The sequence below is a fragment of the Lotus japonicus genome, chromosome 2 (genome assembly GCF_012489685.1).
Source record: "Lotus japonicus ecotype B-129 chromosome 2, LjGifu_v1.2".
Classification (NCBI taxonomy): domain Eukaryota; kingdom Viridiplantae; phylum Streptophyta; class Magnoliopsida; order Fabales; family Fabaceae; genus Lotus; species Lotus japonicus.
The window spans coordinates 42,656,973-42,681,477 of NC_080042.1; the positions used below are offsets into that span (position 1 = coordinate 42,656,973).

Consider the following 24,505-nt stretch of genomic DNA (forward strand, 5'->3'; position numbering starts at 1 on the left):
AGTTTTCAAAATCAATCAATATGAAAAACTATAAAAGGAAGTTTATAAATAAATATATGTGAAATTCATTAGACAATAATATGCAATCAATGTTTTGGACTGGGTGAACCTGTTATGCTCATAGAGTTTTCCCAGGAGAGGATTTGACCACTCTTGGGTGACTCTGACACTACCAAGCGGGCGACCACAACCTGATGTGTGATCCGTTAGCTGACGAGCGAGTCCCCATTTGGCGAGTCATCTCACATGTGGCGAGTCATCAGTAATGACTCCTTCATCCCATTTCTCATGCTATGTTAGCGATTCGAGTATTATTTATGCCATAATGGCGATAAATAAGTAGATGAGTTAGAGACTGTGAAATCTTTTGCTCCTACACACATATTTTTTCTCTACTTCTTATTCGTCTTCTAACAATGATAACACTCAATCCTCATCATTTCGTTAATTTCAATAGGTGCAGGTGTACACTTCTTCTCATCTCTTACCCATGAGCTAGGGGACATATAGGTTCAGTGGTCCAGGAATCAATCCATAGAGGGTGAAATTTATATTTCCGATGTACCAAAAAAAGATACACTACATGTCAAGATAAATTATATGAAATAATTTAAGTATAATATCAATAATTTCATAAATGACAAAATATGAGATTACTTAATTTAGTTCTACAACTAAGATAGGCAATTTAGATGATATTGAACAAAATCTATCATGAATTTCGTTGGTTTTGGCCTAATTGTAAGGGATGATTAAAGTCAGATCATGGCTTCAACATGCTCCCCATTTGGCCTTAATTACGCTGGATTATGTGCTAGCCGAGAGCATGTTCTTGAGATTAGATATTAAAATTTGTCATCCAATGGGGTTTACATCTCTGGTTTCTGAAATATATATTCTTTTATTACATGCATGGTTTGAAGATGGTCCTCCGAGTTTATTACCTAATGTTACAAACAATCTAATATCGCTTTCTGATTAAGAAAGTTTTACTTTACCCTTTTAAAAATCATGTGCACTATAAAGAAATATTAAATGTTTTACAAGACATATAAAATGCATATTTAAACTCTTAAACACTTATTATATATAAATAAAATCTAATAATCTAAAAACTAGTGAAAAAACTCGCAAAGAATAAAAAAATTATTATATTTTTTAACCCTTTTTGACAACATGCCAATGTCATAACAACAAGCAAATCAAACCCTTGCTCGACGTCTACGAAATTTAACGTGATCAGCAAGTGACAAAACATGCTCATCTTCTGAATAAATGCATGTCATGCCAATTTTATCAATTGATAATTACAAAAATAATTACCAAGTAAGTTTATCATTTTAACCGCTAGCTTAATATTATTTCTTTATTATTATGATTTTAAATTGAAATATCTTACGTAAAATTATCATCCAAAAGTTTTTTCACAATTAACATTAACATCTCTTATTTTTTAGAAAATAATAATATATGAAATCCATAAACAAATAATATATTTTATAGTATAAAAATACTTTAAGTATATTTTTTTTTTGAAATGACTTTAAGTATATATATTTGTAACAAACATTTATATATTCGTGCAATTAAAAAGTTATTAGAAAAAATATTTGTGCAATTAAAATTACAAAAAATTAAAAAAATAATAGTGCACAAATATAATGATAAGTTAAAGTCACCCATGCGATGCACGGGTATTCAACTAGTTTATCTCTTAACACAAATGCTCCCCATCCCTAAAAATGTAAACCCTCCCATGTTTTTAAGGTTATGATTTTAGCGGATTTCGATTCCCTCGATTCCAATTCCGCAAATGAATCCTTTAATTGTTAATTTTTCTTCTCAAGTTGCTAATCATTGGACATAAAAATTAATAGACTTTTTTTAGTCCTACTATCTATTCGATCATGTAGTAGTGTTATGGAGTCGAGAAAGTGTGAAGATAGGAGAAGCCGATTAATGAATTAATCTATTTGAAAACGTAGAAAGTCTAGTTACTCATATAGATCTCATAAATTTGATTATCTCTCAATTCTGTTAATAAAAATCATAATTGTTAGTTCCAATTATCTAATAAAATACCATGAGTGATCCAGTTAGAATATAGAGATAAAATAGGGTGATAATCTAATCAAAACATAAAACAACTCACTAAATTAAAACTGAGATTGAGCGCATCAATTGCATCATAAACTCAAGAGATATGTTTAGTCACAAATCATTAACATGAGAGATACAATCATATTAATAATGATAAATTATATCATAAAAAAGACGAATAGATAAACTAATAAGAGATATCTTTGTCTCAATAATAGATTCTTCTTGTTCCTCCAATATATATATATATATATATATATTTTTTTTGTGAGGTGCATATATACCTCGAATAGCAGGTAAATTACACAATGTTATAAAGAGGAATATCTTTCCATCATATTTAATCTTACTCATTCTTAATTTGCTTACTTATTATGAATTACTCAACATAAAACCTCTAAGTATTTACCAGAGCAAGGTACTAATAAAAAGTGTATTTTTGGGTCAATAAAGATGCTAATAATGTTAACACATATTCTATTTCTTAAAATAAAATCCTACTTTACTCATTGAATTATACATGTTGCTTAATTAGCTCATTGAATGAGATGCAAAATAGACTACATTTTTCACCCGTGCGTTGCATGGGGGAGCATATATCAATCAATTCATACTTTATAAACAAATAAATAAGTATAAATCAGCGCAATAATATGACGGTGGCTTTTAAAAAGACATAAATTTACACCAATTGACCAAAATATTTCAGTTAAGTCCATCATTCTATTTTTTTAGCTAAACATGCGTATTCTATTCAATGGATAAGGGTTATGAATAACATTTTTTTACAAAAACCATAAATAATAATACAAACAGGGGAAAATGGAATTTGAGACTCAAAATAACTTCTTTCATTCAATTCATTTTTGTTCGGACCAAAAGACAACAAAACAGAGACCTGAATAAACTAATCTGCCATCCCAAAACATACTAATAATAGGCACATTGAACATTAAGATTGAAATGAACCACATAAAACGGAAAAAACCACGTTTTTTTTTTAGAGCAAAAGAGATTTATTTAATAAAAATCGAAAGAGGAAACAACCCACAAAGAGGGAAACAACCACCAAACCAACAAAAGACCAAAAACAACCACCCAAAAGAAAAAAGCGCAGCCGACCTAACACCTAAGAAAAAAAAATTCTTTAACTTCTGCCAGCCCTCGAATGGCATCTTCATCACTACCAGGGAAGGACATGCCTGCAAACTGAGCAAGACACCAAGCCTTCTTTGCCCGCGTGAAATAAGGGCCCGATGGAGACGGAGGACTAGGCGGCGCCGGCATAAAAGCGATATTCACACTCTCATAATTACGAGGACGTCCCCTAGGTCGTCGAGAACACTGCCTTCTAATCAACGCCTCTTTAGATTTCTTAGGCCAACCACGAGGACGAATTCGGAAAAATCTGCCATAGTCTCAGAGCTGAGATAATGGACATAATTAAACTAAGATAGGTCCCTTTCGGAGAATTCATCTTTTTTAACAGAGGGGTTGAAATTGACAAGAAGAAATCGGGCCAGAAGTTGAAGAATGCCTCTCACACAGATGGACAACAAAGAAGGCCCTTTGTTTTGGTCTTGACGTGCTTTGAAAAACATAGAGATAACATCCAGGACTACAAAACAACACACTTAACAGCTTGAAAAGACAACCACAATAGCAAAACATCAAAACAGCCGACACAACAAAAAAAAGTCTTCAGATCTTCTCCTTTTTCACAGCTTTCAGGGGTTTCTTGCCAGCAACTGAGACTCCAACAACTTCGGCATCAGGGGGGATGGACGCTTGGAGGGAGGGGAAATCTAGCTTTCAACAAATACATCCACTTCAGGCTCTTTAGCAGTTTCAGCAGCTTGGATAGCTTCAGCAGATTCAACACCAACAATCTTCATCTACAATAAAAAGAGACATGATAACGATGCTATTATTTTGCTGTATATAAAGCCAGGAAAAAATTAAATAGAAAACATAAATATCTTTTATAAATCTTTTCCTTAGGCTTCAAATATGTTTTAGAAGATTTTTTAGTTGAACTAATGCAAGCAAGAGGAACAACAGTAGCTCGAGGAGATTGCTCACCACTGGGACCATCAGAATCAGCAGACTTATTGATGTCCAATTCACCCGCAGGTTCAATCTCTTTTAGGGTCATATCATGTTTTGCAGACTTATCTCCATCAATTTAAAATAGAATACATAAATATCAATTCACAAAAGAGAACTTAATAATAAACATAAATTTAAGAAGCCTATTTATAACTTGTAAAAAATTTACTTTAGCTTTTGGAGTTGGATCAGAAGGGACAGGAGAGCTTCGCTGAGTATCCGAACTCAAGCCAACAACAGGAGAATTAAACGTCTCCACAGCATTGGAATTTCCAGCATTAACAAACTCGGCATTAAGATCCTAAATTTATTTCCAAAATTAAATTAACAATCATTGAAACAATTACATCAAAATTGAAGTTGTATTCAAAGTAAAGTTTACCTTCACTATACTTGAAAATGAAGATTCACCCTTTAGCACTGAAATAGGGGTCCCCATAATCAACAATGGAGCAGAACCCTCAATAGAGGGGAGGGATGCCTGAAACTGACACATAAACTCTGAGTCAGAGCAGATTTTCTTAACTCGGTACGATGGTTTAAATATCGAGTTTGAGCTGTTATTGACTTCAATTTTGAATAGAAATGTTTGATCAATGAGTTCCAAAACATCAGCAGGAACTTCAAAATCTGTAGGATCCTAAAAAATGAAAGAATTAATAAACATCAGCTCCATAAAAAATTCATATAAATAAAAGATTTAATAGTACATTACTTACCTTGGTTGGATCTTTGACCAAAGTAGCACATGGTTTATTAAGTAGGACATATGCCTCTTGATCAAAGATAACAAAGGTTGTGGATTCCGTAGTATCAACAACTCTGACTTGCAACTTATATCTGGGGATTGGTAAAACCATATGGCAAACACAATTCTCACAGAAAAACATTCCGTCTGCGGAATACACCTTCTTGTTACACTTGCATGCGGGATACCACCAAGGACCTTCTGGAATGAACTAAACTGCAGCCAGAACAGCACATGTAGACTTCTGAAGAATAGAGAAATTTAGGAAAACTAATGTCAACATAGTCAGAATTAATAAAAGTATTACAATTAACTTTAATATAAGAAAAAATACCTTTGTTAAAACCTTTATCTGCTCAATTGTCTTCCCTTCAGTAAGGTTCAAGAAATCTTCAGCAATGGGAACTTTGCAAGAGTCTTGTAGCTGACTCAAGACTTGGGATGCAGGGTCAGTCAGTGCAAAAAATCTGCAAGGAAAAAATCAGCATTTTAGTTACTATACTGGACAACAAATGAGAACCAATGCTTTCAACAATAAATAACCTTTACACGAAGTGGAGCTGCCTCTTCAACATCAGGATTAAAAAGGATCTTTGTAGCTCCATACACATTTTGAATGCTTGATATCCCTGACATGCAAAACACATGTTAAGACAATATATAAATTTAGTACAGACTACATAATAAGAAAATATTGCATGTGACAACCTCTGAATGGTTTCATCTTTGCAATTTGCAGAATAACAACTGCATTAGTCATATCTCCGGATGCTAATTGTCCAAGAATCTCTGGTACATATTTTCCAAAGAATGCACACTCAAGACGAACACTGCATAAAGGTCAAACATTATTAGAGAACATATATAAAAAGCAACATGATAACCAATAAGTGTAATAAGTTATAGGAATGTCGCCTCACCCTCTTGCAAAAGATCAAGAGTAATTCTCTTTTCCAGTTTTCCATCCTTTTCAAATTCTTGCTCGCCACTGGACCTAGTAAGAATCCCAATAACATCTAAAGTAAAAGGTTGTTAAATAAATGAGAATCAATAATAGAAATTTCAATCAAACAACAAAATAAGAGAATTCAGAGTTTGCAAAAGATTTTAACCTGTCAGATAAGACGAATCTAGTACATTGAACCGGATGTCAGAAAGAGGAGTGAAAGAATAAGGACTCATGGTTATCAGAGTGTTTGTGGCCAATCTCACAGTGGTGTGCATCTCAAAGTTAATCTTATAAGTATGCATTGTTGTCCTGAACTCGCCACCATTTTCACCAACACTAAAGTACGATATCTGATAGACACGACCCTCTGTGATCAAAGGCTGAAACCTATACAACAGGGACTTCCGCACAGTAGCATGGATCTTACAACCCTAGAGTAATATTTGGATTAAATCATATATAATACAACAAAGGGGAGTAAAATTATAGCAGAATGTCAAATAATGAATTAGATGTACCTTGGCATCCATGAAAACTAATTCCATTGAGAACGGCAACTTTGATCCACCGAAGCAAGGACTGACCCACATTCGGTTCACTTTCACAACAATAGTCCAAGTATCCTTTGAAGGGTTAACAGCTAAAACATCATCAACCTTGATAGCCATTAAGAAAGAACGCAAAAACAGAAGTAAAGCGATATGAGGAAATAAGAGGCAGAGGATGATGGATTCAACATCAGAGATGGTCCTTAAATAGGGGAATTAGAGAGAGGATGGTAGATCCCCAAATTTGAATTAGGGTTTAATGAAATGAATTAAGGATTTAGAGTTCCGAAAACAAACCTCGGGTAAGGTTGAGGGGCGGCTGGAATCAAATAAATGGCCACCTTGGGTAAACATCCACATGATTTGGATTGCCAGACTTAGGGAGAAGCATCACGCGTGTTTGTATGTGCAAAATCCGAGTTAGGGTTTAGACACAAACCTGAAAAACGAAAACAATAAATAGGAAAGGTAGTCTGTGGTTTGGCATTCCTGAACCTCTAGTGTCGTTCAAAATTCTGTGGTAAACCACTCACCTCGGATTTCAGAATCCTCATCAGATCGCAAGGAAGAGTCGGAGCTCAGATATTCATGTTCTATGCAGCTATCGTGCCAAGCATGTAAGTGTTTATCATTTCAACAGCCTTCAGTGTATGAGCTAATATTTCTCTATCTTGAAAGAATTGCGGGTCTTTCATTTTGTGAGAAAGGTCAGGATATGTATATTTAATCAATTCCATTAATGGGTCCGGACTAATTGGGATGAGCAGATCTAGCCGGATTTGAACATCATACTCTCCTACTCCGGAATCAGAATGATCGTCATTTTCAATTTTAAGAATCCAATATAGAAACTTTGATTTCTTTTGCTTCATCGGCCGTCTTAGGTGGGGTTAGTCGCTTGTTCTTAGACAATTTCTTAACTTTGAAATGCTTCCACAATGATGAAGAATTTATGAAGTATTTGTCTAAAATTACCTCCAAGTATTACTACTTTTCCTCCAAAAGGTTAATGTATGTGGTCTTCATTTTTCAACCTCATTAAATCTGAGAGTGTAACATCTAGAGCTTCGAAACAAAAATTTTTCAACATTGGAGTTTCATCTCATATAATAAGGCTTGTTTCAAGCAAAAGCTTTGCTCGTAGACTTTCCTGCTTTAATGCTTGATGGGAGTTTTAGCGTTGGAGAGGGAGATAGTACAGAATGGGGGAGTTCTCCAACAATTGATCACATGAAAAAATCAAAAAATAAAGAATACAAAAAGGAAAGGATAGGAAAGAATGAATAAATCACTTCTTTTTTATTTGATTTTTTTTAATTTTAAAAAGTATTTGTTTATCTAAAATTCAATAACTAAATTTTAAAAAGTATTAAGTGTATGATATTTGGAAAGATTGATGAAATTTATTAATTAAAAAAATATCCTAAATTTATTTAAACCCATAATTTCTAAAAGTAAAAAAGGATCCAAATAGTAAAAAAATCTAAATATATTATTATAGGAAAGTTTGATATATATATATATATATATATATATATATAGATGATATAATTTTGTTTATTATCATAAATTCATTATAATTATAATTAAGGTACAGATTTATACCAATAAAAAAAGCTACAGATAAAAATTGATTGATAAAAAAATCACATGAAAGGCTTCATCGTGAATGGGGGAGTAATTTTATGTTTTTTTTGGAAACAAACAAAATAGTGGGAGAGAGAATGAGTTCTTAATAATGAAGGAAGATAGTGGGAGAGAGAATGGTGAGTGGAGCTTGATAAAAAAACAGGAAAAAGAAGGAAATGCCGCGGTACGTAAAAAGGAGAGAAGAGCTTGTAAAATGCCATGTGGAATTTCACTAAGTCTAAGATTGCATGAGAGAGCAGAATGCTTGTGGTTGCAACACATCAGCATTTTTTCATTTGAACCTTTGCTCTTTTAATAGTATTATTGATTAATGAACACACAAACATGGTATATAAAATCACCCGGAACAAAAATCAAGGGCGTCAAGTGTAACCCTTAGATTTTCATTGGTTATAGCAATTACAAAAAATATAACAATCCTTCAAATTATTTTCATGTTGGTGCTTCACTCTTAGAAAGTAGACATATTAAAATGTATTTTTGAAAGAGTCATATTAAAATGTTGAAATTGAATTTATTTGTCTTAATAAAATTAAAACGAGTCCTGATTAAAATAAAGACATGCACTTCTACAAATAAAAGAGATTGAAAAACACAATTTATTTATGTATTCATAATACATAAATAATTGAAAATTTACTTATAGGAAGATCTTGGATAACTCTATAATCCTAAACATCTTGAGCATAATATATGGAATTTGATGGAGATAAACTAAAACAACACCATATAATTTAAGAAATAAACTATTCAAATTAAGAAGATAAATAGATTTGACTCCTCTTATGTGAGTGAAGCACTTTAGAAAGAAAAGTAAGTCATTAAAATCATTAAAGTAAGCCGTCAGAACCAATGATTTTGATGATTTACTTTACCCTTTAAGGTGACTTCCTCCCTTAAACAAGAAAATTCCAAAACTTCGAAGAACTACTGCAAGGGATGATGAGCAGAACAACTTAAAGAGCCAAGACCAATGATTTAGATCAACCACTGCGTTCAATTAGGATCTGACTAGCCCATGTAGATGGCTCCAACGTCAAAAGATTGATATCCCATTTCGAAGATGTTTGACATGGCAGCTAAATTGGGTATTAGAATGTCATCATCATCATCGGAGACTGATTTAGGTTCCATTTCTGGGTTAGGGCTTTCAGGTACTCCATGGTTAATCATTTTGTCACCGTTCTCCAGCAGATCTGATATGGGTATTAGAATGTCATCATCATCATCATCGGTGATTGGCTTAGGTTCTATTCCCGGGTCAAGGCCTTCAGGTTTTCCATGATTTACTATTTTGTCACCGTTCTCCAGCAGACCTGACACCAGCATGGGAGAAATAGCAAATAAACTAACGCTTCCAATGTTGGTGGGTGTCTTGGTTTGCGATGTGCTGGGTAAATGGGTCGCTAATGGATTGAGCTGTGAGGTGCCGCAAAGCATGTTCTGGTGAGGCGGATTCATGTGATCGTGATCCCCGACGTATGTCACAATAAACATGCTCGGGTCTGTTTTGCTTCGCTCCACTAGCTTTTTCGCGTCACATGTTTTCATGCTGCGGCATTTGTAATAACTCCTGAAATAAATGACAACTTTCTCAGATATTACTACTATGTTGCATCTTCATATTTAAATGTGTGAAAGTTTCAATAACGTATGTGTACCTTGGATGCGGAGAACCTTTGATGGGTTTTTGTCCATATTTTCTCCATGCCCACATATCATTTGTTATTTTGTCAGTGGTCATCTGCCGAACTGTTTTCATCTGATCTGTTAACCTCGATAAAGCAAATGTAGAATGTATCTATTCATTAATGCCATGGGACATTATGTGTGTAAAACGCTTCAATTTTTTTTATCTAGTGAGATTGATTAATGATTGATTTTCAATATGAAAAATATTAATATTTTACCTTCTTCGTTTGGGTGCTTGGGTTTTGGTCTTTGACAAAGCCACAAGATTGGTTTGGGGTACTTGGTGTTGGACGTTTGGCTGACCCATAGGACTTGTTTGGGGAACATGAGTTGGTAGAGCTACAGAACTGGTCTTGGGTACTTGGGGTTGGTGTTGCTGGAGTAGGGGTTGTTGTTGTTGTTGATGGAATATGTTAAGGCCAGGACTGGAGGCTCCAATGGGATCGCATGTTGTGAGAACAGGCACAAGATGATGAAGGCCTTGCTCCATATGTTGTTGTCCACAGATTCCTGTAAGGTTAGAGAAAGTAGAGTTAGGATTGAGATTGATGGCATTACCACTAGTGTTAATGATTGTGGTATTTGGGACTGTGTTGGGTATAATTTCTATATTGGTGTTTGTAGTAATAAAGGTGACATATTTTCCGCTGCGGACAATGGAAAAGAGATTCCAGTCCTCACTAGACATCTCAGAGAATAATTTGGATTTCTAGGTGTGTCTAGAAATTCTCACTAAACCTGAGTGTGTGTAAAAGAACGACGTTGTGTTTTTTGGGAGAGAGAGAGAGAGAGAGACCAAGCAATTTGGGGATGGAGCACATGCCAAGATGGAAATTCTTGATTATTTATAGGAAAAATGTTTGTTCCCCCGAGCCCCCTAATAGAAAGATAGAAATAAAATTGAGAAAAATAAGAGAAATGATAACTAATGTGATAAAAAAGGAGAAAAATATTAAGTCAACCCACACCTAATAGACTGAGATATGAATAAAAGAAAAAGAAAAAGAAATCTGATATATAATGTGATGAGATAAGAAGAAAAAATGAGTCAAAATGTGAAAGAAGATAAAGTAGATGTGAATGTATTAAATAAAATAAGTCATTTGCATTGAAAAATAAACAATAAACAAATGGATGAGGATAGAGATCAGATAGAAAGGATAATGTAATTATTTTTGTTCTTATCTTTTATATATTTTGTCAGGGATTTAGGAGTTTTTTTGAGGGATTTTTTCTTCATCTATAAAATATCAAATTAAACTCACTTGTATTTTTCATTGACTTTGATCTAATTTTAAAGGGTAATCAGCTAGAGGGGCACTGATTCCTATGCTTTCTTAAGGTGCTTCTACAAACCCACACACAGGGGTTTGCTTAGATACGGCTCAGCCAATGAATACTCTAGTGAATACATGTTCCAGGTTTGATGCATTCTCAGCTGCGTTTCTGTTTCAACTTTAAATACAAATTTAATGATTTTTGTATCATTTTCTTAGCTTTATGTGAAAGTCAAAAAGCAACGTACGTAAGAATTTAATAACATCAGTGACTTTTAAAGTCCAATTAACTTTACATTCGGAGTGAAGTGATTTTGGAAAGAATTTAGTAAAAGTAATTTTAATAGAAATAATGTAATTTAAAAGTATTTGACTGTGAATTTTTTGGTGAACCTCATCTATCCTTTATTGAGACATATTGAATCCATGTGGTAAAAGTTAAACGAGTTTCTAAGAACTGTGTATCCTGTATGTAAAAATTGAACTTTCAATGTCAGATATTCAAACAACTATTTTTTAACCACTTCGTTTCAAAATAAATTTTAAAAAAAACACGCATATTGAGAAATTCAATAAATATTGTTAATTTTTAAAATAAACTATTTGTTTTCGTATTTTACTCTTTTAAATGTATTTTTATCTCTCTCCCGATTTATTCTTCTCATTGGGGCATTATATGAAAAATATCAATAAACGCTCTATTGAAATGCCCTGTTTCAAAATAAATTTTTATAAAGAGAAGAAACACGCTTATTGGGAAATTCAATCAATATTGTTAATTTTAAAATATATTATTTTTTTCTATTTTACTCTTTGCAATGTATTTTTGTCTCTCCATATTTATTCTTCTCACAGAAGCATTATATGGAAAAATATCAAAAAATGCTTCATTGAAATTATAACTAAATAAATAATATGAAACAAATTTTACTCTCTATATGTATAATTGTTTTTGAAACAGAGATAGTATTTTTTAGAAGTTGACTTATGCATAGGGGTGCTTTGAATACACACTTTAGTTTCTTTAATAAATCATTAAGATGACATTAATGATTTACTATTATAATTAATGTAGGTCAGGTTTACATTAAATTTATAACTAAGAAATTTTCATTGTTCACATTAATGTGTTAAAATTTACTTAATGAAGCATTATTACTTATAGTATAAATTGATATTTGATTTAGTATTCTTATATTTAATTGTATTTATATTATTAAATACTTCAATTATAAATATAAAATGCTTATTTGTAACTTACCTATTAGGTTTAAAAAAAAACATAAATTAAGATGAAAGATGGTGCCTTATTTTAAAGTTGTCAGATTCAAAGAGCACTTACATGAGACTTACATATATCAGACGTCAAGAGGATGAGTGGGCTTCCAACAAGAAGCGTGTCAAATATGAGACCAATCATGTTCCATTGGACCAGCCTCTTAGGGTTAAAAAATTTAAATATTGAAATTACTTCTTGAAAAGAACTTTTTAAAAATAAATGAATAAAATAAGTTATAAAGTAAGTTTTTTACGTTTAACTGTATTATATTAAGGGATAATTATGCTTTTGGTTGCATTGGCTTAAAAAAATGTTTTTGTCCCTAAACGTTGAGCGAGGGCTCATTTTAGTCCCTCACTAGCATAACTTCCGGAAATGGTCCCTCCATTTAGGATAATAGCTGGCTTTGGATATCGCCAAAAGGGCATCTCCGACCAACATGCTTACATGTCACCACCGTGCCTATTTGGCATTGCCACGTATAATTTTTATTAAATATGAATTTCCACGTACATAACTAAAATGAAATAAATCTCAAAATTTCAATTAGAAATATAAATCTTGCACTTCCAAAAAATCAACAACTACCAACGACACCTAGGGTGGAGATGTATACCGTGATCGTGATTTCGATTTCGACCTTGGCCTGGAAGATTTGATTGGTGAAGCTGATATGCTATTCAAAGATCTACTTCTAACCCTTTTTGGACTTCTGCTCCTGTTGAGGCTTCAGTTGCAGCTCCTTGAATGTCTGCTCTCAAAGATTCTTACGAATGTGAACGATGCAGATGCCCAAATCCCTCTTCTTCAACCAATTCTCTTCTTCTGCAAACCCTTCATTTTTCCTGCATTGTACCAGACCCATGTCTAGATGCTCAAGACTTGAAGTTCAGGAGATCCAAGCAACCTCGTGACTCTGATTAGAAGCTTCACTAGTTTCAATGAGAAGCGCCTCTAAAGATTAGAAGTCAAAAGAAAAAGGCATGGGTCACTATCAAAAGTTCAAGCGCAGTGTACTATTCTGACTCCTACCTAACGAGGATCAGCCACAATAGGTTCTTGAAATTCCAGAAGTGCCCTCCAACGAACAGAATCCTTCAACGGATACATCACGTGAAGCTTGGAGTATATAAAGGCTGAAGTAAGGAAGAAATCGCTAAGACACATTATTGCGATAAACTCAAGCGAATACCTTAGCCATCTATTTCTTCATTGTTCTAAAATTTGTTTACACTTGCTTGTTTAGAAACACTTCATTGTAAACCCAAACTTGTTTGAAATCGGTTTGTAATTCCTTAAAGGACCAGTTCGGTCAGAATCCTTGAGAAGACTAAGACTTGTGTGTCTTAGTGGTTGCTAGTTCTTAGGTGTATTAGTCACTCAGCAAGTTATGTTAATGCAGATTGTAACAACCTTTGATTAGTGGATTACCTTCATTCAACGAAGGAAGAAATCATCTTGACGGGTGGACTGGAGGTAGCTTGTGGATTTTCAAGTGAACCAGGATAAAATCATTGTGTCATTCTCTCTTTATCCTTTGCACCTTCTACCCTTTGAAACCGAAAGATTTACTTGAAATCTTAAAGAAAAACATTTTATTTGCAAAATCCTATTCAAACCCTCCTTTCTAGTGTTTTTCATACCTTCACGTATTACAATGCCTTATTAAATTTGGTTCATGAGATAAACAGAACCAGTTTTATTTGATGAGTCGATTAGGCTTTATAACATAATTAGGGTTAGCCACCATGGGAGTGCATCCCAAGAGGGCTTATAACAAGAGAATAAGATGCTCAAAAGCTAGTTAGACACTTTGCTTAGACTCTAGCCTCTGGAAGCTCATCGAGCCACAAGGGTTTCTAGTAGGAGCAATCACATAGACTAATGTAGAAACGAAGCTGATATTGCTTTGTGTCCTCACTTCTTCAAGAGGTTATTCTTGTTTTCTCTTGTGAAGGTATGAAAAACGGTAGAAAGGGCAGGGGGCGGTTGAATAACGTTTTCAGAATTAAAACTTATACCACTGAGTTTTTCACAAAACTCTCGAATCAAGAAGTAAAGTGCTAAGATAAGAGTTGAGGAAAGCACACAAGAATATTATCCTGGTTCACTTGATAAATACCTCAAGCTAATCCAGTCCACCCGTTAAGGAGATTTCTTCCTTCTTAGAATGAAGGTAATCCACTAAGTAGAGTTTGTTACAACTACACTTGAAACCTACAAGTGACTAACAATACACTGACTTAGCTCACACTAAGATTCACTCTCTTAGTCTTCTCAAGGATCTAATCAACCTTGGTGTCCTTAAGGAACACTAAACAAACTGTTCAAGATTATGAGTTTACAAAGAAATTGCTTCTAGAAAAGCTTGTAGTAAACACAATGAATTCAATGAAGAAAGATTGCTAAGATGATGTTTGAATATTGCTTGCGCGAGAACAAGGTTTCTTAGCCACATCTTTCATCTTCAGCCTTTTTGTATACTCCAAGGATTAGGGTTGAATGATGCATGGAATTCTACCGTTGGAGGGCAGAACAACAACGTCAGGTTCTGCAGGACTGAACGCGGTAGGTAAGGTCGTCAGGAATTGTACAATGCTTTTGTACTTTGGATAGCGACGTGACCTTTATCCTAGGAGACTTCTGATCACAGGGATGCTTCATATTGGAACTTGTGCAGCTGGTGATCAGAGTCAGAGGGAAGCTCGGATCCTCGGACCTTAGTAACTTCTGCCTCTGAACACAGAGTGAAGTACTTGGTCTTCAGAGCCAGCTTGCTTCTTGGACTTCAGAGTCTCCACTTCTCAGCTTCTGGACCTTTAGAGCTTCTGGACCTTCAGAGCGTCTGAATCTTCAGAACGTCTGAATCTTCAGAACTTCTGGTCTTCAGAACTTCAAGTGGTCTGAATCCAAATCAGAGCTTAAATAACTTCATATCTTCTGAAGCATTTTCTACTGTTCAGATTGAACATAGAGTGTGCGAAAGCGATGCAAAGGTAACTCTTGGGCATAGTGCTTCTGATTTATGTGAAATTAGACTAGAGTCAGAGCCTGTCACAAGAACACTCAGAAAACAACGTTAGAGTACCATAATTGTTCATTCACAATAATTAATATGTAATCATCCAAACATAGAGTTGTACTACATGATCAAAAATTGATCTTACATCTTGCGTGTTTGTTTTTCTTTTTTATATTTTATTTGGAAGACTTAGTTGATGGTTAAACAAAAATATTTTCTTAATCATATGCATGGGGTATTGAAAAAATGCGGGTGTATTTGATTCAAATAACTACAAGAGTAAGATGAAAAAATAATTAATGATATATAGCGAGGATGATTTGTTTTATTGGATAACTAAAGATTTAATTTGAATAATTAGAAGAGATAGAAATAAGTTGTAAATTACGCCTTCGGTCAGGTTTGGCAGAGTTTGAAGATGTCACTTTGCTGTTTGAATTTGATGGAGAAGGTTGTTGTGTGTGTTGACTGGGAGGTTGCGTATTCACTTTAACTTTAACCCATGTTACATTTCTACTGCTACCTCGCTGCTTGTGGTTGCTGCCTTTGTTAATTGTTGTTTGTTATTTGATACTTCGTTTTTTGTTGCTTTCGTTCACTAGTTGTTCTTGTTGTAGTGTTATCTTAACCTTCGACTGTTCATTTTCCTGTTAGTTAGTAACTGTTATCTTTCCTTTTGAATAATGACTTAGTTGGGAGAGTTTGTTCCCAACATCCTTTCTATCTTTATTATATATATATATATATATATATATATATATATATATATCTTGTTGTTGTCAAAAAAAAATACGCCTTCGGTTGGTTTCTTTTGCTTCTTTGGATATAGGGAGTGCTCCAGGTGATCGTTGTAGGATGCGAGCTGTAACACCCCGACTTTCGGGAGTCACAATTAGTAACCTATTAAATAAAATGGAATTATTTTCCAACAAGGATTTAATAAAAGCGGATATATTTTTTTCGTTTGCTTTCTTTCCAAAACATTTCCAAAACCTGATATGTATACTCTTACCCAAACCCTTACATCCGGCCTTGACAAGGCAAGCACCCGTGAGTGACGACTGATGTTCAAGACATAAAATATACAGTGAAGTAATGTCTTAACCGACAACAAAGTTCAAAATGCGATAACACCCTAAGTCCAATATACTTCCTACAATCCCCTCACTGGAGATTCGCAGAAGAGTAATGCATCAGAACTTACCCAAGACCAAAGTAAGTAATATAATCATCCCTACGAGCTTCAACCAATGACGGTAAGCTTCTCTACCCAAGGCTCTAGCCTTACATCTAACTATTACTTCCACAAGTCTTCGGTTGGTTCACTCACTCCAAGGAAGTCTCATCGTCAATCAGTCCAATCACCTTCTTGCAGCAATCAACAACTCCTCGGAGACACATGTAAGACCCAAGTTTTTAAACTTATGTCAAGTAAATAAAATCCTATTCACGATTAGGGATGATGTATCGTGAAGGGAAACCTGAACAAGAGTTTACCAAATGAAATAAATTTATGAAGGAGAAAGTTCAGGAAAAGTCTAAGGATTGTATCAAAATCGATAAAAGGTATAGCACGATCGATATACGCTTAAACCTAGGGCAGAAACCCTAGTAAATAGCTAGTTTTCACTTAAAGTCACAATGGAAATTAATTCCAAAAATCTTCAGAGAAATGTTAGAACTTCTCTTATTCCTTATACGACAATCGTTTCGAGGCGAAACCCTAGAATCTACGAACGTCCGATTCCAATCCTCGGAAGTTTGCCGAAACTAAAACCCTGGTAGTTCAAAACCCTAGAATCAACCGATGATGAAGACTTTTTCTATTCGGAGCTTCAAATGAAGATTCTACACGCGTACACCCATTTCTCTTGATGACTTCAATCTTTCTTCAGAAGGAAGTTTTCTATTCCGACATTCGATGCAAAAAGTAACTTATCGGGTTAAAATAGTTTTACACCGACTTTGCATTAGTCACCTAAAATACCAGGAAACCTCTTTTGAGTTTTGGATTTATGTCGCCAAAACCTATCTTAGAATTCACGGAGAATGAAGCCGGAAAAATCGGAATCGCGAAACTTTCATTTTCCCGCGTTTTCCCAACCTCTATATATAGCCAAGAAATGAGAAAAAAAACCACAAAACTTACCCATTTTCATCCAAGAAGGCCGCGAGCTTCACAAGGGGAGGAGGAGAAGAGATTTTCTTCATTTCTTGCTTGATCGTTGATTCAACAGTTGCTGCTTGAAGGTATCGAGGTATAGTCGCTAATCCTTACCTCTGATCGTCTTTTCCATAGCTTTTCTCTATGTCTTTCTGTGCTCATAGTTTTGAGGTTTTTGCAAAACTATCCTAATAACTTCATTTTTGATTCTAAACATCTTCCCTACGTGCCCAAGAGCATGTTTAGCTAATAATACTTCGCCGATTCTCGAAAAACTACCGTCGAGTTTCAATTCTGCTTAAAATACCCATTTTGGGGCAAAGCTTCGTCCTTTGGGCTGAAAACTATCGCCTTAGCTTAGTGCTAGTAGGATTAGTTGTCATAAACGTCGTTGGTGACGACCCATCCAATTTGTTTTTCGAAATTTCAGTTTTGAAATTCTGAGCTAAAAATAGTGACCAAAATACCCCTGCGACAGTTTTCGATCCGATAATTTTTTCGAGTTTAGAATACCCTTAGTTACGACTAATAATAACCTAGGAACCAAGTTTGATCGAAGAAAAATCGACCCACCTAATTACCAATAGTGGCCGAGCACCCTAGGGGGGAGGGAGGAAAATTCCTTATTCGAAAACTTGTCCTTTCGCGCTAGATTATCGTACCTCGGAGTATATACTACTTCGTGTAACCTTAGTGAGTATTGTTTGCTGAGTTTCTGACTCATTGTGATTGATTTCTGTGGTTTTGCTCTAAAGGTGCTTTTGAGGAATTTCCTGAAGAGCAAGACATTGATTGTGAAGGAACGCTAGACGGGAACCCTGGAGAATCTTCAGGTGAGGGCTACTCACTGAATCCTTAGTTAATGCTTAGGTGTCGATACTTCGACTTGATTTACTGTTTCCGCACTTGTTTGTGTTTGACTAGAAAAATGTTTTCTGAGGCTTCGGCTGACAATGTAGATGATTCATCTACTGACTGTTTTTGAGATTGAATTACATGGTACGTGCTAAGTGGGTAATCTAGGATGTGTAATGCATGCTTTATATGCTAAGTGCTACGTGGTTATTTTAGAATGTGTTGATATATGACATGTTTGTTGACTGTACTGATTTAACTATGCTTTCACTCATATCTGTGATTATGAGGAGTGAGAATAGCGGGCAGGTCATGCCGTTTTTATTTTGAGTTTTTGGGGAAAGTTTGATAGGACGAATGAGATTCGGGCCTTGTTATGGTTTTTCATGGATCGAGACATTCTCTGGAGTCATTTGGGATTAGGAGATCCCGAGAACTGATAAGATTTGCGTTAAGACAAAAGTGGAAACTATTTTGTAAGAAAAACTCATAAGACATTAAACAACCTTTAAACCTTTTAATAATGATAATAATCTCGAAGGAAAGCTTAGGTGTCAAATCTTAGTTTTGGAAAACGAGAAGTGTCGTCGGATCCAAGTGTTGAGGAGATTGGTAAGTTCTGAGTATGTTGATACTCCTTCGCTCTTTGAGCAGTTTGTTTAGTCATCCAAGGGATGAACCGAGAAGCTTCACTGAGGCGTGAGACCTTGTGAATGCGTGATACTTCACTGAGGCGTGAGACCTTGTGAAAAGCATGGATCTTCACTGAGGCGTGAGACCTCGTGAATAGCATGAAACTTCACTAAAGCGTGAGACTTCGTGCAAGTGTGTAAATTCACTGAGGCGTGAGACCTCGTGAGAGCATAAAACTTCACTGAAGCGTGAGACTTCGTGATGGTGTAAGACTCCACTGAAGCGTGAGACTTCGTGAGAGCATTGATGACTCGAAGAGTTATCGTGAGTGTTTGCACTCATTTTATGATTATTGTATTTTGTCGCAGAATCGACTTTTACCTTAGGGTATGCTTTTAGAGACAATAAGTTAACTAGAACACGTGGCGACGTGTCGAGTGAGGTCGGAGACGTTGTTTGGCTAATCACTTTGCATTCATGCACACATTTTGAGGTTAATACACGGCGTGATACCGGACCTCGGTGGATTCCAAAATGGTCATAAGACCCGGATTTCCGCGTAAGAGCGCTATTAGGCGACTCTTAGTAGCAGATCGAAATGGCAGACCTTCGGGTTTACTGCTGATCTGGCTACCTTTGTGTGGTGTAAGAGGCACGCGGGCAGAAATGGTCCCACCGTTGCTGGTGCTAGGATTGATCCGTTGATGTCCATCCGTTTCCGGAATGCATTTGGTTAACTAGGTTAACCGCCATCCGCATTTCATGCAACATGCATACTGACTTAGTTGTTGAGTGTGATTGATAATTGTTAATCCTATTTGATGCATGCAATTTGTTATTACTGTCGTTAAATTCATTATGGAATATACAACTATAGGATGTTATCCCTAGCTACAAGCCTCAGTGGCTATTCTCTTATCTGTATCTATTGGTGATATTATTTACATAATTCTTTGGAGTTGGCCCTCGCGTCTTCTGTGTGTGCTTTGGCGGACTACGCCCTTTGTCAGATGTCCATGGCGGATTAGTTCATGATGGTTCACCCTTCGGGGGGGAACTAGGTTTGAGATGCTGGAACAGGAGCGCATCGCGGTAGCGAGAGGAGGACGGATGGTGTACATAGACTTGGTCGTTCTGAATTCAGATTCAGACGACGATCATGCTAGTATGTAGGTTTTAGTGTTGGCGTGAGCTCCTCGAGATGGGATTAGTGTAGGAGTAGAGTCTTAGCTCTGACCGTCATTGTTTTCTTTGGGGACAGGGTAGTTTCCCACCTATAGCTTTTTGTGTAGTTTCTTTACAGGAATCACAGAGAGTTGGTTGGACTTAGGAGGTGTTGTTTTAGGCCATCTGGGCTAACTCGTTCTCATTTTTGAGGGTTTGTGTTGCGAACACTTAACCTTTTCTTTTGGATTGTACATTTTGCCTACGGGCGTTACTCTCTTTCACTTTCCGTCACTGGAGGTTACTCGTGACGAGGTTGGGTACTTACGGCGGGGGCTGTAATATATATTGTATATTAGTTCTGTTGTCTTTCGCATTTGCGTTTTATTTATTTCAGTCTTGTTTACATTATCGTCAAAAAAAAAATATATTCACGTTTTTCCGCTTAAACTTTCTTTTTGGCTACTAAAGTGACGCCACCGAAATCGGGGTGTTACAACACACCTGTTAGGGCCTGGCAGTTTGCCGACTGCCCAAACACAAACAAAGCAAACAAGGCAGAAAGGGTCAACTTCCTAGAGTAATGTAATATAAGTCCTATCTTGATTTAGCATAGTTAAGTAGCGTGTGAATAATAATTAGACACAACATAAGTCAATCTCTATCCTTTGAACGTCAAGTCATCAATCCATCACTCGCCGTCTACGCATAGATGTATCTTCATTTCCTTGCCAGGGCAGTATCACGTCTAACCAATGGAAACGCACGACTCAGCGGTCAATCATCTAGCACGATGAGCTCTATACTCTCTAATCAACAAACAGATAACAGGATCAAGGACTAGCCCCTTAATCGATCCAAGTAATAGGAGTTAAGGTCTAACCTCTTAAGCAAATAACAAATAGTATGACTAAGGTCAATCCTCTAAATCAACTAACACATAATACGATTAAGGTCCATCCTCTCTAATCGATGGATAAATAATATGATTAAGGACAAACCTCTTAATCAAAGAATAATTAATAGGATTAAGGACAAGCCCCTTAATCAAGTCATGCAGGTATGCAAGAGCTAGCAAACCACGATTCGTCCTCACCCGGATACGTGTTTAGCTATGGTTCATGTCTCTATCGTTTTTCCCTAAGGTAAACGTCGGTCCTTTGACCAATCACTTCACACAAGGAGTAGCACCTGCACTTAATGGCGGTTCTACTCATAACTGCTCCTCTTCATGATGTTCACAACTCGAATCATTATCTTTGCTCGAACCTCGAATCTTCGACCCTTCCCATTTTCGAACTCATTTCATATCCTAAGTTTTCCTCAAAATGGGTTATCTTTATTATTCAAAGTGTTCTATTTTGAGTTAACTCATTATAGAATTTATTCTCAAATCAAGTCTTATGCATTCATTTGTTTCAAAATCTAACAAGTCAAAAGATCAATATCATCCCCAAGTTCTCTTTCCTAAGAAAGCCTCGATCCATCACGTCAGCAGTAGCTCAGACCTTCCGTCGGGTCCTACTTGCTAATTCTTATAACACTCCGCATTTACAATCGATATAATCATAAGGTTTTGGCATAACTTCATGTTTATGCACATACCTAATTCAAGAAATAGCAAATGTCTATCCATTAAAAGAAACAAGACTGAAATCTCAGTAAACGGCCGAAGCCTCAACAGTCAACAGAAGCATAAGCCTCACATATCAATATCATTTAACAATTGCCGATTCTTCGACACCTAAGCATATAGCTAATAGCTAGGAGAGTTGCCCTTACCTTAGCCAATATTTCTTTCTCCTACGCCTTTCCTCAAGCGTTCCAATTTCCTCGAGTCCCAAGCTTGCACGTCTCAAACCTTAAGCAAAAGTACGATCACTTAATCACTAAGTAACAACTCGACTTAAAACGACTACCAAAACCGGAAAAAGCTTTCTAAGCTTTAGGAATGCAACACTTAGGCACGAATAAGAGGATTACCCCGAATGAGTGAAATTGACCCAAAACTCAAGTTTCAAGTAAGCAAGTAGCAAGTACGCAATTAATGTTCTAACCTCAAATTAAAAAACATGAAACTTGTCAACAACCATAATTGATTATCCTAATCATGCTCCTAGTGCATTTGGACATTTTCTCCGCTCATTTTCTACATTAAACTCACGGCCTCAAGCCCCCTTTTTAGCATACAATTTCATATTCATTTTTACGCATGCCATCACTGAAACATGGTAACAACAACAATAAGTAGCAACAGCAAAACAGCGACAACAGTTACAGCAAAACAGCAACAATAACAGTAATTACAGCAGGTCAGCAACAGCAATTACAGCAAAAACAGAAACAGTGACAGCAACAATAAAAACAGAACAGCAGCAGCAAGTATAGCAAAAACAGAAACAGTGACAGCAACAACAAAATCAGAACAGCAGCAGCAGCACTTGAAACAGAACAGAAACAGCAGCAATTAAACCAGCAAAGTCCCGTTTCCTTTCTCATTAATATAAAATTCATGCAACTTGATCATGCTTCAAACCTGAACAAGTCTCTATAATTTTTCCCAAAGCTTCAGCTCATTTTTAAATCACCATGCTTATAGTTGAATCTAAATTTCTCATCATGCATTCATTTATGCCATAAAATGCACTTACTTAAGAAACAAGTAGCACTTAGCATACCCAATCATTTAAACACAAAATCAACCTCAAGCTTACTCCAAAACATATCCTAAAAACATGCATCAATTGATTCAATTCTAATCTTCAAAGGAGGAATTTTTCCTCCCCTCAACACACAAACAAGGTCACGGCCCCCCTCCAAAAATTAGGGTATTCCAACTTCTCTTTTGAATCCAATTAATTCTTAGGCATATTTATACTCTAACTAAGGTAGGAAAACCATCCAAACACTCATACAACTTCATTTGTGAATTAACATTTTTCCATGCCCAATTGAAACCTAAAAATCCAAAGTTGATGTTTTCTCAAAATTGATTGCACATAGCTCATTCTCAGACCTATACTAGCAACTAATGTGAAGACCCTAAGCATGAATATGACTCTAACATAATTAAAGCTTAAGAATTGAGAAAAAATGGGTATTTCTACCCTTTTTCCACATAATCATCAAAGAACATAGCATCTATGCATATAAGTTATCAATTCGGACACTAGAGCATGCATATAAGCTAATTGAAGCAAAGTTTGAAGCTAAACCAACCTCTAACTCAAAAGCTCAAAATTGAGATGAGAAAAGGTTGAAGAGAATAGAGGTGGTGGCTGCCTTTGGTGGCTTGCTCCCGGTGGTTGTGGTGCTTGCGTGGAGTAGAGGAAGAAGGAGTAAAGGTGGTGGTGTAGCTTCGTGTGGATGAAAGGATCAGCCATGGTGATGATTGGTGGTGCGGTCACGTTGAAGGAGAAGATAAAACCATTTTGATGGTGGTCTCGTGGTGGCTGCTCACGTGAAGAAGGAGTAGCTCGTGCTTGCTTGCTCCATTGAGAGAGGAGGTACGGTGGTGATGAGAGGAAGGATAAGTTGAAGATGGTGATGGGGTTCGGTTGCTGTAACAAGAAAGGAAGTGAAGGAGAGTTTAAGGGAAAATTGGAGAAGTGTGGGTCGGTAGCTTGGGAGAAATAAGGAGGAGAAGAAAAGAAGAAAAGAAATGGGTCTACAGCAGCAAAACAAAGAAAATGAAACTGAAATTAGAAGAGAGGGACAGTGTGCGTGAATGATAGTAAGGGAGAGGACAATAGATATTTGTTGGTAGTCAGAAAAATCAAATAAACATATGAGCAAGGGACGCGGAGGAGGGAGAACCAAGGAAAATGAGAAGATGTAACATCCCGATTTCCGGGTGTCACTTAAGTAACTCAAAAATAAACCTTAAGCGGAAAACAGGTATTTTTTTTTCTTTTTCTCTTTAAATAAGGTGATAGAAAATAAAGACATAACACAGCAACTAAGACTAACCGATGTACATCATAAAAACAGGTACAGCCTCAGCTGCACTCCGACGTCACGCGCTCTCGCAGTGACTCCAAAGTAGTGTGCCCGTAGGCAAATATATACAGATCCAGAAATGTAAGTGAGAAAGTTATAATTACAATCCACTAGGAGAAAGTCGGCCTCAAAATGGCCTAAGCAAAGACCCCTACAGTCCGACTGACTCACTATGATCCCTCAGCATGAGAACCACACAAAAAGCCATGCGTCGGGAACCTACCCTGTCCCAAAAGCAAAACGAATCAGAGCTCTACACAAAATATGACTCCTACCTAAACCTACCCTCCAATACCGCTCAAGGATCCTCCTCCTC

The 24,505-nt window shown here is 36.0% G+C and overlaps 3 protein-coding genes across 8 annotated transcripts; all 3 read right to left on the reverse strand.

The window, feature by feature from the left end:
* Positions 1–3,562: 3,562 nt before the first annotated feature.
* Positions 3,563–5,734, reverse strand: LOC130738027 (uncharacterized). Of its 4 annotated transcripts, XM_057589917.1 has the most exons (9): positions 5,666–5,734; positions 5,501–5,586; positions 5,292–5,424; positions 4,929–5,201; positions 4,778–4,849; positions 4,592–4,696; positions 4,379–4,510; positions 4,183–4,270; positions 3,563–3,995 (listed from the first exon to the last, which is right to left on the reverse strand). In XM_057589917.1, exons 4-9 carry the CDS (start codon positions 5,097–5,099, stop codon positions 3,976–3,978), a joined length of 588 nt encoding a protein of 195 aa, XP_057445900.1. In that variant the 5' UTR covers positions 5,100–5,201; positions 5,292–5,424; positions 5,501–5,586; positions 5,666–5,734; the 3' UTR covers positions 3,563–3,975. The 4 variants fall into 4 exon arrangements, 3 of the variants coding, with proteins under 3 accessions (XP_057445900.1, XP_057445899.1, XP_057445898.1); XR_009019112.1 differs by having other exon boundaries at positions 4,183–4,275; positions 4,592–4,849; XM_057589916.1 differs by having other exon boundaries at positions 4,592–4,849; positions 5,507–5,586.
* Positions 5,722–7,850, reverse strand: LOC130738029 (replication protein A 70 kDa DNA-binding subunit B-like). The gene is made up of 5 exons (XM_057589918.1): positions 6,752–7,850; positions 6,425–6,562; positions 6,070–6,337; positions 5,878–5,951; positions 5,722–5,787 (listed from the first exon to the last, which is right to left on the reverse strand). Exons 1-5 carry the CDS (start codon positions 6,812–6,814, stop codon positions 5,776–5,778), a joined length of 555 nt encoding a protein of 184 aa, XP_057445901.1. The 5' UTR covers positions 6,815–7,850; the 3' UTR covers positions 5,722–5,775.
* A 194-nt stretch (positions 7,851–8,044) lies between these two features.
* Positions 8,045–23,941, reverse strand: LOC130738026 (probable WRKY transcription factor 27). Of its 3 annotated transcripts, none has more exons than XM_057589912.1 (6): positions 23,410–23,934; positions 21,973–22,051; positions 10,593–10,673; positions 10,015–10,306; positions 9,766–9,879; positions 8,045–9,677 (listed from the first exon to the last, which is right to left on the reverse strand). In XM_057589912.1, the coding sequence occupies exons 3-6, from the start codon at positions 10,615–10,617 to the stop codon at positions 9,116–9,118; spliced, it is 993 nt and encodes a 330-aa protein (XP_057445895.1). In that variant the 5' UTR covers positions 10,618–10,673; positions 21,973–22,051; positions 23,410–23,934; the 3' UTR covers positions 8,045–9,115. The 3 variants fall into 3 exon arrangements, with proteins under 3 accessions (XP_057445895.1, XP_057445897.1, XP_057445896.1); XM_057589914.1 differs by lacking the exon at positions 10,593–10,673 and adding an exon at positions 12,969–15,403 and having other exon boundaries at positions 8,046–9,677; positions 23,410–23,941; XM_057589913.1 differs by lacking the exon at positions 10,593–10,673 and having other exon boundaries at positions 8,047–9,677; positions 23,410–23,933.
* Positions 23,942–24,505: the final 564 nt, after the last annotated feature.

What these genes read in the sequence shown, in the direction of transcription:
- LOC130738027 (XM_057589916.1), bottom strand. Translation starts at nt 5,099, where the DNA reads ATGTTTTTCTGTGAGAATTGTGTTTGCCATATGGTTTTACCAATCCCC. An exon ending in TGGTCAAAGATCCAACCAAG is followed by an intron (nt 4,850 to 4,928) that starts GTAAGTAATGTA and finishes TTCATTTTTTAG; the next exon opens with GATCCTACAGATTTTGAAGT. An exon ending in CATTTTCAAGTATAGTGAAG is followed by an intron (nt 4,511 to 4,591) that starts GTAAACTTTACT and finishes AAATAAATTTAG; the next exon opens with GATCTTAATGCCGAGTTTGT.
- LOC130738029 (XM_057589918.1), bottom strand. Translation starts at nt 6,814, where the DNA reads ATGTGGATGTTTACCCAAGGTGGCCATTTATTTGATTCCAGCCGCCCC. An exon ending in GCCCCTCAACCTTACCCGAG is followed by an intron (nt 6,563 to 6,751) that starts GTTTGTTTTCGG and finishes ATGGCTATCAAG; the next exon opens with GTTGATGATGTTTTAGCTGT. An exon ending in AGATTCGTCTTATCTGACAG is followed by an intron (nt 5,952 to 6,069) that starts GTTAAAATCTTT and finishes GATTCTTACTAG; the next exon opens with GTCCAGTGGCGAGCAAGAAT.
- LOC130738026 (XM_057589912.1), bottom strand. Translation starts at nt 10,617, where the DNA reads ATGTGCTCCATCCCCAAATTGCTTG. An exon ending in CTCCATCCCCAAATTGCTTG is followed by an intron (nt 10,307 to 10,592) that starts GTCTCTCTCTCT and finishes CTAACCTTACAG; the next exon opens with GAATCTGTGGACAACAACAT. An exon ending in CAAGCACCCAAACGAAGAAG is followed by an intron (nt 9,880 to 10,014) that starts GTAAAATATTAA and finishes TGCTTTATCGAG; the next exon opens with GTTAACAGATCAGATGAAAA.